General features: G+C 32.6%; 1 protein-coding gene across 1 annotated transcript; it reads right to left on the minus strand.

Moving 5' to 3' along the window:
- Positions 1-464: 464 nt before the first annotated feature.
- On the minus strand, positions 465-10,343 carry LOC110890443 (exocyst complex component SEC5A). Its single transcript, XM_022138053.2, has 19 exons — positions 9,866-10,343; positions 7,571-7,719; positions 6,947-7,035; positions 6,267-6,461; positions 6,053-6,180; positions 4,884-5,042; positions 4,602-4,706; positions 4,407-4,481; positions 4,127-4,264; positions 3,864-4,046; positions 3,551-3,761; positions 3,255-3,465; positions 3,061-3,176; positions 2,689-2,914; positions 1,834-1,927; positions 1,644-1,721; positions 1,352-1,558; positions 1,059-1,268; positions 465-912 (listed from the first exon to the last, which is right to left on the minus strand). Exons 1-19 carry the CDS (start codon positions 10,244-10,246, stop codon positions 688-690), a joined length of 3,180 nt encoding a protein of 1,059 aa, XP_021993745.1. The 5' UTR covers positions 10,247-10,343; the 3' UTR covers positions 465-687.
- Positions 10,344-18,741: the final 8,398 nt, after the last annotated feature.

An 18,741-nucleotide genomic window follows, 5' to 3' on the forward strand; every position in this document is an offset into this window, starting at 1 on the left:
TTTAAGCACCTCAATATCCTAGAATCATAGAAAGGTTTTTTTTTTCTTTTTTTTTTAAATATTTGTTTTTTCTATTTTTTAACAGATAACTTGGCTTTTGTCATAATAACCTAAATGTATGGTCCTCTTGTTATAGATATAACCTATTTACTCCAATTAAGTGTGTTTTTTACTCATGATATTTAAGCATCCTCTATACTAATAAATGTAACTTAATTTTACATAATATATTGGAAATTTAAAAAAATTGAAGAAATTCTGATTAAATTACATAAGTTATCGCTGAAAAAAATAAATTATATGCTAAATAATGGTTGAAAATGAAAGACAAAAAATCGAAACTCGTAATAAGCAACATTTTTTAAATCGTTTTTAAAAATATATTTAAAAAAAGGAAAAAAAACCTCACTGGTCTCTATGTAAAGAATGATCCTACTATCAACCCATGTATATATACTGTGCTGTTACAAAAATATCAGTAATTAAAATTGAAATTACAAATTGATTGATCATCACAAGCATGTACAACAAAATGAGGTTCAAACATATAGAGAAATTACACAGCACAAGTTTTAAAAAAATGGTAATTACTTAACATCTAGATACACACAATTGCAGCTCACCTCATGTTTTCAATATTACATATTATTATTAATTAACTCAATAACTGAAGAATGAAGACAAATCTTATCTTCTTTTGGGCCTTGAAAAACTCGGGGACCCGACGACTTGCTTAGCCCCATAACTCCGGCCTGGAGAGTCTGACCCTCTGAACGAGCCATAACCTGCTACTGCTTTAACTGCTGTGAGACCAGGATCCAACGGAGGCAAGTCCACAAAACACGCTGTGTTGATCTGAGTCCTCTTGAGTTCTGATTGTAGTAGCTCATTGCTACACTGTTGGGCCAGGGCCTAAATATAACATAAACATATATCAGCAAATATAGCGAAACAACTTTTGGATAATAGTACCTCAAACAGGTAAAACAAGTTGAATGGAAAACTCAATTAAAATATATATATAAACAACAACTTTTATACAGATACGGGTGTCTTACAATAAGTTCATCAGGTGAGACGGTCCCCTGTTTGTCATCTCCGATCAAATCATCACTTCCACGTGTTGCACGACGACGGTGCTTTGGAGTATCACTGGCTTCAGATGAGCTCTCAGTAGCTTTTTCCAATATTGCCCCTTGTAATGACCTGAGAGATTCACTCACTTCAGGAGTGAAATACTGGTTTAATATGGTCTCAAAGTATTCAAGCTGCAAAAGAAATAAATTATATGAAAATCATGTGACATATCTCTTATAAAAGGCAATCCTGTAACACGTAACATTGGATTTACCTCAAGCATGAGCTGGCAGAAACCATTTGCATCCAACATCCGTATATCGGTGTCTCTATGTTCATGAAAAAGGCTGAGTAATGTGTCCATTAAGCCTTCAACAAGGGTTCCAAGTATCTTGTCAAGCAAAGGTTTACAACCACCAGATACTTCTGCATGCACCGCTACTAGAGTGTGCAATAACTCCACCGAAGCGTCACGCACACCCTGCAAAGAATGGAAAGATAAATTTTATAGCTAAAGATAAATGAAGCATAAAGTTCGATTACAATATCATTTAAAAAGCCCTCACTTTCACAGCAGGTACTGCCCCCCACTGTACTCCAGCATCCAACAAATAGTTCACAGCAGCTGTTCTAATGTGATTTGCCTGAAAAATAAACAAATATACTTAACAAATAAAATCTAAAAATATTATGTGTATGTGTGTGTATTAACATCTAAATACTAAAATATAAGACTTGATAGTAGAAATACTGAACCTTTGCTATAGTATACTGTTCAAGGACTTTCTCTTCAAGACCAGAGAAAGACCTAACCAGATCATCCACATCATTGTCCACCTCATCTTTACCCCTGCAAGAATCCAAAATTTTATGATCTCTTATTTTGGTTTCAGGGTCACGGTATTTAGTCTACTGGTTTTTGAAATTGAACAAGCAAAAGTCAAAATGGTATTATTTAAAACAGTAGAATATTACCACAATACCACTATAGTTAGCTAATTTAGCTTCCGTCCAAAAATCAATAAGAGTAGCTGACCAGATTATATCAGACATCACAAACAATGGTACTGATGTGATATGTATATTATATAGTTTCTACCAAGACGTATTTGTTGGCGTCAAAATAGATCTAGGGATTTATTCATAAAATGCTTGGGTAGTACTGTTAGTGAAAATGATTATACTATTAGTATCAAACTCAAATCGATTAAAGATACCTTTAAATTGTGTAATCATAATATTGGCATTCCAATAACTATCCATGTGGATTCCCACATACGGGGTGTCGATGTTTTGTTTGTTCAAATATCCACTAACAAGATTTAGTATACGGTAAATACGAAATGAAATAAAGAACTTGGAAGATAAAGAGACCACAACAAAACCGCATGCGGCATGCCTATCCTATTAATAACACGTCATCAATAACATGTCCACTCAACAAATGTCATCTTGTAACGTTCTTAAGAAGCTAAACCTTTTCAAGTGACTTGATTCTCAAATCCAAAACCATATTGACAACAATATGTTACTTCAAGATTTATACTCCAATCAACCAATTAAAATAACAGGAAATGATTTCAGGAAAAAATATACTACCACTGGACGTACCTGGGCTGCATCCAGATGTGTTTATATTTATGATGCATTTCACGAGAAAGATCATCTTTGCAAAATCCAAGGTTACTCAACACCATCAACAGCTGTTGGTGTGGATTAGTAATACTCCCAGGGAGTGGCTCAGATGAATTTTCTTCAGTATATCCGTTTTCGAATGCGGAATTTTCTTTATTTGATATGTTCTGACCAAGCTCGCTTCCTATCTGCTCCAGGTGACCTAATCATGTGCACCCAAGGAATTGGTCATAAGTAGAGCCGTCAATCTTGACCAATTTACTTATGAGTGAGTCGGTTCCAGCTATGTTTTATTTCTAATCGGTCAAACAATAAATTTAAAAAGACAGTAAATGACCCTCTCCATACCAGCAAAATCGAGCAAACAGTTCAAAAATGAAACCCTAACAGATTCTTGAGTTTCTTGAAAGAGTACAAAGGCATCTTCTGATTTTGTTGCTTCACTCCCTAAAGACTGCATCATCCTGGAGAAATAAAGTTGCCACATCTTAATCCGTAAAGAACAACACTTAGTATATATCAAGAAAAATGTCTTTACTTACGTATCTATTTGATCCATTGCAGTGACCATAACTGAACGGAATGCTAAAGGCAAGTGAGAAATTGTGTATGAAGATTTGTTTCTTTCTAGAACAGAAACTGGGACCCACAATTCGTTATTCGATATCTCTTCAGTTGAAGAGCGCATCCATGCATTAAGCCTTTGTATGTAAGTTTTTGTGATCTCATATTGAAGTGTACGCAAAGCTGCAACTGTTATCAGGAAAATTAAACGGTCAGGATAATACGAGGAACAAAGAAGGATGGATGAACAAAAAGGTCAATTAAGTCAAGATACCTGCAACTGAAGGTGCTGCTTCTTTGGATTCAAAAGCTTCACATGCTTTAGATATATCTGTTATTGCATCACTCATGTATGGCCGAAGGATATTCGAATCCCCAAGATCAAGAAAGGTGCTGTGGACCTTAGATTCATAAGCAGATATAGTATTCTGTATCATTCCAGACACTTCATCAAGAGAGTGACTTGAATTTTTTTCGTCTCCCACCTGTGTAAGGATATCCATGTAAAAAAGGTGGATGTATGTATCAGTATAATAGAAATATAATATAGTTACTCTACAAGATTGAAGATAAATAAACTAAATTACCTTAGCAAATTTGCCACTTGAAACAGAAAGGGCAACCTTCCAGAAGGCTGGTATGTGATGCACAATGACAGCAGTTAATCTTCGTATGTATCTTCCACGAAGAGCATCGAGTTCTTCGGAACCTGAATCTCTTGGTTGCGAATTTAATGTTAAGGAATCATCCATAAGCATATCAACAGCACCCTGATAAAATAAAATAAAGTTTAAGAGTGAGCAGAGATAATCTATATATTTTAAATAAAAGAAAAGGAGGTGTTGTTCACAGATTCGTTTAAATCATGCTGGATTTTCCTCCACTTTTCATCTGACAGTGCTTTCTCATGTAGCTCATTTTGCAAGTTCTCTATCCTCATTTCATGATCAAAAGTGCACTTCTCAAGTAAACCTCGGATCCTATGATTCTGATATATACACAAAAAACAAGATGATTAAAGCATTTACACTAGTGTGTATGTATATATGTGTGCATACATGTGTGTATATGAATGTATGATTGTTATGTGATTTTAAAATCAAGCTGTGGTTTTTGTATTACTTTCTCACCTGTATATTTAGATAATGACGTACGGGATCTGACTCAGGCTCCAGCTCCAGTAAAAGCCTCACAATGTTTTCAAGCTACAATAAACATTGAAAAACCAATATTAATAAAAACTGACCTTATAAAAATCCTAATAATAAAAGTAGTTTGTTTTAATAACTTGATTTTATTGGTATAAGAATATGTAGTGTCCTTACATTTGTTAAATCAATCTGTGGATCTTCCATAGACCGATAAAGCATGCCTTTGAACTCTTGCATAACTTTTTCAACCTCCTCAAGAACACGTTTTAATATACCAACCTGTATATTACAAAAGATGACATCGCATGAATACAATATTAAAATTATTTTATATATACAATTCACGTCGTTTCTTATCTACAGTGCCAAAGGGTACTTTAGGTATTTCATCTCAACATATTCTTAGAAGGGAAATACAATGAATATAATAAAAGATATTAAGTTTAGTTATTGTACATGAGAAGGGAGGACAATTGACTTTGCTTTCCTGTACTCTCTGACCGCCAGGTCATACTCTCCCTTACTAATATTGCCACGTATCGCACTTGGTAAGTTGAATAAAGTACGGAACCTCTGAAGCATTCCTTGAACTGACCTAATCTTCTCTGCTTGAGCCTAACAAAAAAAAGGACACAATTTATCAAATCACAAACTTTTAAAACTTAGTATTCTTCAAATTTAATTTCAGAAGAAAAACAGGCTTCAAAGTAAAGAGGCCAATAGAGTAGAAAATCGGCCACATTGTAGTTTTAATGCATAAAAGATTAAAACCCCTCAACTTATTTTATTCAAAAAGATCAATTGCAACTGAAATGACATGATTCTTGCAATTATATTTGACACAAACTATTTATGAAGTTTAATAATTTGCACAAAATGTGTTTCACCCAACCAACCCCAAACGGCAAACCCTTTGTAACAAAAAACTAGCAGTTATACCCGTGCTTCGTGGCGGGTAACGCTTTGTTTAGTTGTGCGTGAAACGTAGAAAAAACGCACTTAACAACTATATATTTGAAAAGCACAAAAATGTATGTCGTAAAAGTGTGTGCATAGAATACCCAAAAATATATTCAGAGGAAGAATGGTACGGTGCGTTGCAGCTGTGTCGAAATGTAAAGTGGCTCGAATTTATACCGTTTAATAAAAACGTATTACATTTGACCTGAATCGTTTCCGAACATAATTTAAGTCAAAACATAGACCAATTGAAAACGTACTTAAAAATAAGCATGAAAACGTATTATATTTGACCCGATTCATTTCCATAAAAAAAATAAAATTTATGTCAAAACGTAGACCAACTGAAAACGTACGTAATAATAAGCATAATAACATATTATATTTGACCCAACTCATTTCCAGGGAAAATTTACGACGAAACGTAAATTAACTTGAATTTATACCGACAAGTACATAAAAATAAACACGTAAAACTCGATTAAAGTTTTTAGAAGGTTATGGGGTTGTAAGTGTCAATGCTGAAAGTTGGAGGGTAAAAGTATAAAAAATACAAAAAAAAGTTAAAGGCAAACACTGTTCACCCCAAGTTGCTAAATGCATTATAGTTATCGTGTTTCGACCCGACCCACCAGACCTGCCACCTTTAGTTAAAATGTTTAAACCTGTCTTTCAAGTAGGGATGCAAAAGCACGATTAGCGACAGAAGTAACTCCTTGGATGGAGCTATATAAATGTGAGGTCCCGCATCCTTCTGGGTCTTCTTCTATTCTTCTCAGTTTTGACTCGATATCTGTATATATGACGCTCATCACTATCTGTAGAAAACATTCATGGCCATGTATAATGACCGTTATGCTCTCAGTGATGATTACTTACCATCAATGGTTGTTTTGCAAGAGACAAAGCAGTCAAAATTTTCTTTGACCAATTGTTTTCTCTGTTGAGTCCGTCCTTTGAGATCTGTTTTCAAAGCCATAGCACCAGCCTCCAAGTCTGCTGCAGGTGTATCTTGGTGCACTCGGCACAGGAATAACTTTGGATCAAATTTCTCAGAGTAATACATCAGTTTTTCTGTGTATTCATGTTAACAAGTTTGTTAGTAAAAGAACCAGCGTCATTTATGCATAGTCTATGTTGTTTTGAACACATTTCTTATTAAATAACAATTGATAATGATTGTGTAAGTCACACTAATGATTAACATGTTCATACATAACTTTATTCAATATGATATTATGATGCACAAAATGTGAAAAAGCCCTAAAAGTTATATACACCACAATATTCCATTACAGCCAGTCAACCGCATACATATATAATATACTTCACTCTGGTTGAATATTACAACTCACGTTTCCTTAAGAGTTAAGATTTATTACACCATGCACTTTATTTGATACTGAATGGTAGATAACTAGATACACGAAAGAATGATTGCATGAAGGACCATGCAATTAGCCTGATTTACATCTACTTGTAACTATATCAAATGCCATTAAAAAACAAAAACGATATGTAGATGAAACAGTAAAGCATTTGAATATATTTATGAGTACCTCGAACATCAGAATCTACTTTGTCAGAGTTGGCCGGAGAACTTGCTGCATACTCATTCACCAGCCTCAAGGTTCTGGTGTCTATTACCCTGCCATAGATATTAAACAGGGTGATAAGTAGAGGTGACAAGATGGGCGGGTCGAGTAATGGGTCAGAACAGGTTTGGATTAGAACGGCCCATTTTTTTAGAATAGGTAAAAAAGAATGGTGTTAATTTAGTTGAGACATGCAAACACTCTTATCCAATTTTGGATTCTTTCTAATAAGTATGTGTTGTTTAATATTACAAGAACAATATTATTGGCTTAGTCAATTGCAATAGTAATCTAGGTCTTCAAATAAGATGGTTTAATTTAAGAGGTTGCATACATTAATAATAGCCTTTTGCCAAATTTCAACTCATTCTATCCATTCAACTCACCTGTTCACTTTTACGTAAGTTCATTTTATTTGACCCATCTGAGATCAAAACCGCCATTTATAAGTAAAGGGGTTTTGTTTGCCACCTCTGGACTCGCATGTGAAAGTACAGAAAAAAAAAAGACACACGAGATCGATTGTGTCAATTTCTCCAGTAAACATCACTATTTAGGTAACAATTAGAAAAAGAAATTAATACTTACCCAAGTCCTAGGGGATCTACAAGTTCCATTCCACGTGAAAAAGACTGTAAATTATTAAGCCCCTTTATAGCCACTGATGGTTTCTTCTCAAACTTTTGAGTTGTGGGAACTGTTCTAGTCTCCCTCATGTCCCGAACCCTTCTGCCAAGCTGTCACAACAAGAAAACTTCAGACGGTTCAACTTCAACTGTTATCCAAAATTAAACAACAACTATGCCTCGAAGTTTATGAGAGTAAAAATTTATCATGAGTGATCATATGGTTCCAAAAGAGTATGTACCATAATTGATCAATTAAGCCGTATCTCCAAAACTGTTAAATAACAGGTTTCACAGCATTGTTTTGTTCCAAATTATAAAAATTTATAAAACCACATCAAAGTCATGGTAATTAGAATAACATCTTTTTCTTTTCTCTCGAAATTGTAGTTTATGTTTATCCTAGTGTGTGAATACTTTTCTATCAAAAGTTCAGTCGCTACTAGAGAATCGTATGGTACAGGTAAAAGCATGAATGGTAGCATGATACAAATTTATTTGTAAACGACGTTTTGTTTCTAAATAAAGATGGATGATATACTTGTATAGTGCAAGCAAATGTGCATTAGAGTTTTACGATATAAGTTGTTTTATAACAAAAACCAATGCTTACTAATAATTGTCGAAATTTCATTCAAACAATTTGGTTGATAAGGTTAAACAAATAAATGGACTTAACCTAACAAGGTTAAAATTCAACCCCAACAATATGGTTGATAAGCTATGCAGTTAATATCGGTGATATACAACCGATATATCGATTATCGGTCCCCATGTAAAATATCAGTGTCAAATATCGGTACCGATATCGACAATATTGACCGATATTTGACAGATATTTGAGCGATATATCACCAATTTTCTCGATATCAGTACCTTTCTTCTTAGTTCTACCATTTGTCTTTCTTCTTATTGCTGCTATTAGTGTTTTAAGTCTTAGTTATTAACTGTTAGTGTTTTAAGTCTTAATCAGTTCCTACTTGCTACAATTGTAAGTGTTTTGCAAGTTGCAAAAGGTTACTTTGTTAATGGTAGGAGGGTATACTTAATTGTTAGTGTTAACTTGCTATATATATAAATTCTGCATGATATTAAATTACCGATATCCCACCGCGATAACCTATATCTCAAATATCGGTCCTTGGCCGATTTACGATTTCTTACCACATTAACTGCATAGTTGATAAGGTTAAACAGAGAAATGGACTTAAGCTTGATAAGCTTAAAATTTCATCCCAACAATTGGGTTGTACAACAACTTTATCAGGTATTCTATTACTATTATTAGCAATTTTTGTTTTGTTTTCCTTAGCCACACTATATGTTAGTTGTATTGTATACTTGTAATAAAAATATAAATAAAAAATAAAAAAATCAAGTCGGGGGCTAAGTGGGAGCATCCTCTCTATCTCCGGGGATTGAGGAAAGGTTTGCCCTCATCCCACCCTCCCTATACCCTACCAATAGCTTGCTATAGTGGGATTTTACTTGGTACATGGCTGATGCAAGTATTATTATCTATATATACTAAATGATAACATTGGGAGGAATAGTGTCACTTTTTTCTTTCGTGTTTTTATTTCAGTTTAAGGTTTTTTCATTTTTTTAATAGAACTTTGGTTTTATAGTTTTGCCACGAAAGTTAAATAAGTTTAGATTTTTTATTAGTTTCTGTTTTACGTTTTTCTCGGATTTGGCCCTCATTTGCGTGCTACATAGCGCGGTGTTTGGTGGTCACATTTGATCTCTCAGGTTTTTTACCACCTCAACTTTCTAATACGTGTCGGTATAAATTCGACTTCGTCTACGTTTCACATAACGTGAGTCACTTGGTGTTAGAAATTCGTATTTTTAATTTACGCGTATCCCCGGTTTTGATCGTCGTTTGGTTTCTACTTAGCATGGTTTTACGCCCCCTCCCCGCAACACAGGGGGCTTAAGACTAGTTAAAACAACTAACCTTCAAGGAGTAACAGAGGCCTCGTGCCATCCTAGATAACCTTCCACCGGTTTCCTACCTTAACCCCTTGAAGGCTTCCTGCCTAGCGTAAGTTGTGCTCTACCTAGTCCCACTAGTTAATAAGGTTTCGGTGCGACCAAACGCGTCCACAACCAATTTAGTTCTTCTATAAAATCAAACTAAACATTCTAAACTTAACCAAATCAAAGCCGAAAACATATCAATTAGTTCTGTACTTAAAGAGTCTATAAGACTAGCACTACTAAAAACAACTTAAATTTCAGAAATCATTCATACCTCAGCCTCATCCACTCGCTTCCAAGCATCAGGCTCTTCCCCATCCCAAACCTTATCATCCTCCTTGCCACCTCTAGCACCACCTCTGGCCCGGTTCCTCGACCCGACCCGATCACTAACCGAATCCTCATCTCCTGAGGAAATACTCAGCATCTCCACCTCGGAATCCTCATCATCCTCCGTAGCATTCCGGCGATGCTGCGGCTTGGCAGTGGGCATAGAGTTAGGGTTTTTGGCAGGCCTGTGGTTTGACGGAGGTTGAACGAAATTGACTACAGGTTTAGAGGATCTGGATTGAGATGGTCGTGTGTAGTTTAAATCTCGCTGTGATTGCTCTTTTAAGGCCATCTGTAAGAGCTCGTCGTCGTCACTGTCACTCATTTTGGGGATTTGAAGAGTTAGGGTTTGTTCAGGTAGATTGGAGATTTTATTTGATTTGATTTGACAACAGGAAGAAAGAAAGAAAGAAGATGATTTGGATCTCGGGGTTTACTGTTATTAGATTGTCGGGAGGTGAACAGGATGGACTTGGTGCATGTGTGGCTAGCTTATTTTCAACTTTTCAAAGTGCTTTTGGCCAAAATAAATCAGGAATTCCTGACTTTTGGCAAATCTCTCTCACATAAGAACAAAAGCCAAACACTTTCAAAAGGACTTTTGCCCTTCAAAAGTCCTTTTACCCTCAAAATAAGGAACCCCAAACACAGAATTGGTCTCAAGTCAATATTGTAGTCAATTTAGGTGCTGTTTGTTTTTTCTGAAAAGCTCTGCGCAAGCTCTTCTGTCTGCTGCGCCGCGTGCATACTGTTTGTTTTTTCGAAGACGTTTCATTAAAAAATGTCTGCGTGAGCTCTTCTTGGTGCAGACTTTGCTCAGCCACTTCTAAGATCTTCTAAGGTCTGCAGAGAGTTAAACACCACCACTCACCACCACCGCCCATCACCACCACCACCGTCTACCACCCACTACCATCCACGACCACCACCGTCCACCGTCCATCACCACCACCACCGTCTACCCACTACCGTCCATCATCACCACCACCGTCCACCGTCCATCACCACGACCACCGTTCACCACCACCGTCCATCACCACCACTGTCCACCACCCACTACCATCCATCACCACCACCACCGTCCACCACCCACCACCACCGTCCGTACACCACCACCAGTTTATTTTAGAAGTCTGCATACGTTAAAAAAACAAACAACCTTCTTATTGCAGACTGCAGAGGTTTGGTCCACCTCTTCTTCTACAGATGTCTGCAGATGTGGTCCGCATACTGCAGACATCTTACCTCTTAAAAAACAAACAGCACCTTAGTATTTTTACAATTTATGTTTATTGAAGCAAATTGTTTTTTTTTTAACAGCAAAATATCTCATGTGTAAATCTGTTTTGCTCGGGCTACGTTCAAAGTCGACTCTTTGATTATAATGAGATCGTGCCTGCATTAGTACTATGGAAACTAATTTCGACCGAATATTAGTACCGGCATCAATACTATCGAAACTATTACGAATATTCATTTTATGGTTTCCGATCATCGTAAAACAAGTGTCGATTATGAGATGTTTGGATTTTTCAAAACTCCATGGATATAGACATGTAGGAGAGAAACGTATCTCCACTCAGACCAAGATAGAGCTTTTACTTGTTCATATAACAATTACTAGCAGGGTGCCCGCGCGATGCGGCGGGGGCGACACTTTGCATTGCAACACTCGTTTCTGTTAGTTTTCTTATTCCTATAATATTTATGATAACATTATTGTGGTGGATATATGTTATAAGTTTACACATATGTAAAAGTTTTGTTCTTTTATAAAAAATAATAACCAAAAGACAAAAAAATATTGTTTTTTTTTTTATAAAAATTAATAATTTAAAGACAAAAAATAAAAGATAAGTTGTTATAATTGTAAAGTTTGTTTATTTTATTGGTTAAATTATAAAGTATAATTTTATTCTTTAAAGTTCATAACTTTTTATAAATATCCACATAGTACTCATCCAGTAAACTTTAAGTTTAAAATTTTCGTTTTTATAAAAACAAAAAATAGTATTTGACTCGTAAGTACGTTTTAGAGCTTTAACTTAAATTGTTAAATTTCGGGTTTTTACAAATATAAAAAATTTATATTTTTATAAGATTTCATAAACTGTTTTTATAAAAAATAGGATGATAAGAGTTTATATCTTTATTAACTTTATATCATACTAAGTTCAAATTTTTAGTTCCTAACTAATCTTATCTATATGAGTCTACTTTTAACTAATAATCCCTAAAAATATGCAACACAAGCTACTACTATGTATCTAGTCAAGTTGGTAAATAATTATTTTAGAACTGACTAATATTATCTATAGCAATATAGTTGAACTTATAATTCCTAAAAATTTGGAACCCAGTTAGAATTTATCTAGTAAAGATTGTAAATTCCTGGAGTATTTTATTTATATTACTTGTTATAAAAATGTTTATAAAATAATTATTTTTTTATTAACTTTATATCATAGTAAGGTCAGTTTTTTAGTTTAGCTTTAAAGTTTATTACTTTATTACTTTTTAATTAAAAAATGCAAATTATTAGATTAATATTCAAGAATAACTGCAATAATTATTTTTTTATTAGTTGACTTATAATTCCTAAAATTTTGGGACATAGTTTACTATTTATCTACTAAATATTGTAAATTAGTATTAAATAATTCCTAAAATTTTGGGATATAGTTTACTATCTATCTACTAATCCGTAAATTAGTATTAATTAATTCCTAAAATTTTGGAACATAGTTTATTTTCTATCTACTAAATATCAAAGTTTTGTTTTGTTATAAAAATTAATAATAAATAAAGTATAGAAAAACTGTTTTAAACATGTAAAGATTCGTTTGTTAATAAAAAATACTAAACAAATGACAAAAAATAAAAAATAAGTTGCTATCGTTATAAAGTAAGTTTATTTTGTTGGTGAAATGATAAAGTTTATAATTTTATTGTTTAAAGTCCACAACTTTTTTAAATATCCACATCATACTCATCCAATAAACTTTAATTTTAAAATTTTCGTTTTTGAAAAAGTAAAAAGTAAAAAATAGTAGGTGACTAATGTTAAATTTCATTTTTATAAATATTTAAAAATCATATTTTTATAGAACAGTTTTTATAAAAAAAATAGGATGTAAAAGTTTATATCTTTATTAACTTTATCTTTTTATTTAAGAAATACAAATTATTCGAAAAATCTATAATATTATATAATTATTTTTTCATATCTCGTGTCGTCCAACAGTTTTTTTTATAGAAGGCACTAATAGATATATACGAAATCCTCGTGGAACATGACTGTTAAATTGAATAAGTTTAGTGTGTTTTGTAAATACAATCTTGAATTTACTCCAAACCAAGAGGTAGTTTTCATGTTTTGGCCATTCTTGGTAATCAAATTTATCTCTTTGGAAATGATCAATTACGAACATGTAAATTATATAATACGAACATGATTAAGTACTAAAGTATATTAGTTCAATCGAGATGTAAATTATAAGTGCAATAAAATAACACAAAACATAAACTTCAAATATAAAATAAACTTTATTATTCATGGGATAGTCTATATCAAACAAAAACAACTGAAAATGAAAAAAACATAAAAACACTTGATATATTTCATCTAAAATCTTTTCTTTTTGATCCGTTTTTCTTGTTTGTGCTCGAATCAGCAGTATCATCTAATTCATCTTCTTTCTCATCGTCCTCAGAATCATCTAAATTTATAACCTCGACCCATTTCCATTCAGAGAGTCTCTTAGATCTTTTCTTTTGATTCTCATACTTCCGATCCTTAAAAAACAAAAATTTAATAAAAAAAGTTAAAAAATGATTAAATAAATTTAAAAAAAGAACAAATATTGAATAAAAAAATTTAAAAAAGATTAAATAAATTTTAAAATTACCTCTTCGCTAAATTGACGTTGAAGCTTAGACTTGTATGGACTGAACATTGCACCATAAGAAATAATTTCAACACTATTATCACCATCATCCTACAATAAAACACCAAATAATAACATAACGAACTTGTTAATATGAAAGATTATAAGCGAAAATATTACTTAAAAATTAACAAAAGCTTGTTCGACAACTGGGGTGTTTAAATTGGTGTGTTGAATCTGAAAAATCAAATAAGTTAGTATTCACATAAAAGTAAATAAAAGAAAACAATTATCATTATTGTGATATAACAAAACTTATCATAGAACCGACCTTAGATTTTTCAATATCGCATGCTTGTTTTTTCGCATCAAGTGAATTCAGAACTGGCTCCATATTTTAAATCTGTTTAGCAACAGAAATGTAGAATTGTGAGTGTTTGCTATGTGTTTATAGTAGTCCATTAGGGTTTAGTTTTAGATTGGTCATCCATTTATTTAGGAAGTTTGTTGTGAGTTTTAAGTTTTTAAAATAAGATGCACATATCCTGTTTAGTTTGTTGTGGCATGTTTAATAGGAAGTTTGTTGTGAGTTTTATCTATACTTACTATATTAAACATGCCACAACAAACTGACTCTGTACAAGTAAAATTAGGGAATATTTTAGTTTATTAATGTCGTTCAAAATAAAAAACTTGGGTAAAAAAACAAATGTTAATGCACGGTAGCTAGGTAATGGTCAAAGCTGGCTTGGGTAAAAAACAAATGTTGGCTTTAATCAATTGTACATTTACGCATCGGCTATTTATACTTTATGAACGCACGGCAAAACTAAAAAAGACAACTATCGAAACGTTTAAAAAAATGTGCCGATCGTCATGGTACCTTCGGATTTTTTTAAAACAATACGGGTTGTAAGATATCGCAGGAATACATTAAAGAATTATAGAGGGGGGGAGTGTAACTAATTACCCATAATTATGTTAAATGTCAAGGATTTAAATGTAATAGATTGAGGGACTAAAAAATAATTATGGTTTAAAAGACCACTTTACCCTCATTCTAGGGGTTTATTTATAAATAATGGGGGAAAAAGTTCTTAACTTTTGGGAATCCTTCCCTCATGTATTATAATATAGTATAGATATGAGGATAACATCGGAGGATGGTAGCCAAGAAGCCGGCCATTAATTGCTTCATTTATTCCATAGATGAATTTACTCTTCTACCCTTATGGTGTCTTAAAATATTTTGTTATTTACTAATCTACCCCTCGTAAATACCTTGTGCTCATTGTACATGTTGCTTCAGAAGTTATACGCCATGTAAAATTACGTTTGTGTACGTCACTTCTCCATAACTTTTTTAAATATCCACATCATACTCATCCAATAAACTTTAATTTTAAAATTTTCGTTTTTGAAAAAGTAAAAAGTAAAAAATAGTAGGTGACTTGTAGGTACGTTTTAAACACCTTTAACTAATGTTAAATTTCATTTTTATAAATATTTAAAAATCATATTTTTATAGAACAGTTTTTATAAAAAAAATAGGATGTAAAAGTTTATATCTTTATTAACTTTATCTTTTTATTTAAGAAATACAAATTATTCGAAAAATCTATAATATTATATAATTATTTTTTCATATCTCGTGTCGTCCAACAGTTTTTTTTTATAGAAGGCACTAATGGATATATACGAAATCCTCGTGGAACATGACTGTTAAATTGAATAAGTTTAGTGTGCTTTGTAAATACAATCTTGAATTTACTCCAAACCAAGAGGTAGTTTTCATGTTTTGGCCATTCTTGATAATCAAATTTATCTATTTGGAAATGATCAAGTACGAACATGTAAATTATATAATACGAACATGATTAAGTACTAAAGTATATTAGTTCAATCGAGATGTAAATTATAAGTGCAATAAAATAACACAAAACATAAACTTCAAATATAAAATAAACTTTATTATTCATGGAATAGTCTATATCAAACAAAAACAACTGAAAATGAAAAAAAACATAAAAACACTTGATATATTTCATCTAAAATCTTTTCTTTTTGATCCGTTTTTCTTGTTTGTGCTCGAATCAGCAGTATCATCTAATTCATCTTCTTTCTCATCGTCCTCAGAATCATCTAAATTTATAACCTCGACCCATTTCCATTCAGAGAGTCTCTTAGATCTTTTCTTTTGATTCTCATACTTTCGATCCTTAAAAAACAAAAATTTAATAAAAAAAAGTTAAAAAATGATTAAATAAATTTAAAAAAAGAACAAATATTGAATAAAAAAATTTAAAAAAGATTAAATAAATTTTAAAATTACCTCTTCGCTAAATTGACGTTGAAGCTTAGACTTGTATGGACTGAACATTGCACCAAAAGAAATAATTTCAACACTATTATCACCATCATCCTACAATAAAACACCAAATAATAACATAACGAACTTGTTAATATGAAAGATTATAAGCGAAAATATTACTTAAAAACTAACAAAAGCTTGTTCGACAACTGGGGTGTTTAAATTGGTGTGTTGAATCTGAAAAATCAAATAAGTTAGTATTCACATAAAAGTAAATAAAAGAAAACAATTATTCATTATTGCGATATAACAAAACTTATCATAGAACCGACCTTAGATTTTTCAATATCGCATGCTTGTTTTTTCGCATCAAGTGAATTCAAAACTGGCTCCATATTTTAAATCTGTTTAGCAACAGAAATGTAGAATTGTGAGTGTTTGCTATGTGTTTATAGTAGTCCATTAGGGTTTAGTTTTAGATTGGTCATCCATTTATTTAGGAAGTTTGTTGTGAGTTTTAAGTTTTTAAAATAAGATGCACATATCCTGTTTAGTTTGTTGTGGCATGTTTAATAGGAAGTTTGTTGTGAGTTTTATCTATACTTACTATATTAAACATGCCACAACAAACTGAAAATTAGGGAATATTTTAGTTTATTAATGTCGTTCAAAATAAAAAACTTGGGTAAAAAACAAATGTTAATGCACGGTAGCTAGGTAATGGTCAAAGCTGGCTTGGGTAAAAAACAAATGTTGGCTTTAATCAATTGTACATTTACGCATCGGCTATTTGTACTTTATGAACGCACAGCAAAACTAAAAAGGACAACTATCGAAACGTTTAAAAAAATGTGCTGATCGTCATGGTACCTTCGGATTTTTTTTTAAACATTACGGGTTGTAAGATGTCGCAGGAATACATTAAAGAATTAAAGAGGGGGGGAGTGTAACTAATTACCCATAATTATGTTAAATGTCAAGGATTTAAATGTAATAGATTGAGGGACTAAAAAATAATTATGGTTTAAAAGACCACTTTACCCTCATTCTAGGGGTTTATTTATAAATAATGGGAGAAGAAGTTCTTAACTTTTGGGAATCCTTCCCTCATGTATTATAATATAGTATAGATTAAACATGCCACAACAAACTGACTCTGTACAAGTAAAATTAGGGAATATTTTAGTCTATTAATGCCGTTCAAAATAAAAAACTTGGGTAAAAAACAAATGTTAATGCACGGTAGCTAGGTAATGGTCAAAGCTGGCTTGGGTAAAAAACAAATGTTGGCTTTAATCAATTGTACCTTTACGCATCGGCTATTTGTACTTTATGAACGCACGGCAAAACTAAAAAAGACAACTATCGAAACGTTTAAAAAAATGTGCCGATCGTCATGGTACCTTCGGATTTTTTTAAAACATTACGGGTTGTAAGATATCGCAAGAATACATTAAAGAATTAAAGAGGGGGGGGGGAGTGTAACTAATTACCCATAATTATGTTAAATGTCAAGGATTTAAATGTAATAGATTGAGGGACTAAAAAATAATTATGGTTTAAAAGACCACTTTACCCTCATTCTAGGGGTTTATTTATAAATAATGGGGGAAGAAGTTCTTAACTTTTGGGAATCCTTCCCTCATGTATTATAATATAGTATAGATAAGGTGACGTAAGGCTAGGAACGACAAATCTCCTTATGATAAACAAATCCATTTTGCAAGTTTGTTATTACGGGTAGTTCCTACAAAGGATCAGGCTAATGACATATACAATACTTAAATTCTCGGTGTAGATGCTACATAGTTGGTTCTCGTCATTCAGAGACTACGAGTGTAGTAGGAGTAATCGTCGACAAAAGGATCACCCTAAGATGATCATCTCATGGTTATTGAGAACGAAGCAAATCAGATGGTTCTACTTTTTGACTTGCTCTTAGGGAACCAAGATCGAAAAGACCGAAAACTCAGATTCACAACCACTGAAGGATTCCACGACTTTATCTTTTGGGTTTTCTCTTTCAACTGCTATTACCAAGTACATGTATTGTACTGTATCGATACTGTAATAAGCCAAACAAATCCCGAATGAATTCTCGCCGCATTGTGTAGGTCATGTTCACTAGTTATCATTATAAACCAAATGATATTTATGAGTTTTGATTAATTTTTCTTACCCACAATGTTGTTCACTCACTTATGAAATGAAAAATCTTCTTGCTTTTTACTCTAGATTATAATCTTTCCCCCTAATTAGCTTCAATACAAACTTGTCAACTTAAATAAAGATCAAATTATTCAAATCCCATAGAATATAAAATACATGGTTGGTGCAAGATCTGGCCACAAATTAAATAACCCAACAGTTGTTTGATGTATGAAGAACGAAGCAATATAAGAACCACAAACGATGGATAGCTTGATTGTGGATCGACCATAACATATACAGAAAATCAATTAAGCTTGAATTTTTATGAGTCAATAATGAGCCTGCATGCACATTCTTGTGGGTACAAGACACATCAATTTAAGGATAAGTGATGTCTTTTTAAATAGGATTAATATCCTTAAAAAAGGTCATGTTTTAATAAAGCTTATAAGCACATCTTTCATAAGCTAA

This window comes from Helianthus annuus, chromosome 11, assembly GCF_002127325.2.
Source record: "Helianthus annuus cultivar XRQ/B chromosome 11, HanXRQr2.0-SUNRISE, whole genome shotgun sequence".
Lineage (NCBI taxonomy): Eukaryota > Viridiplantae > Streptophyta > Magnoliopsida > Asterales > Asteraceae > Helianthus > Helianthus annuus.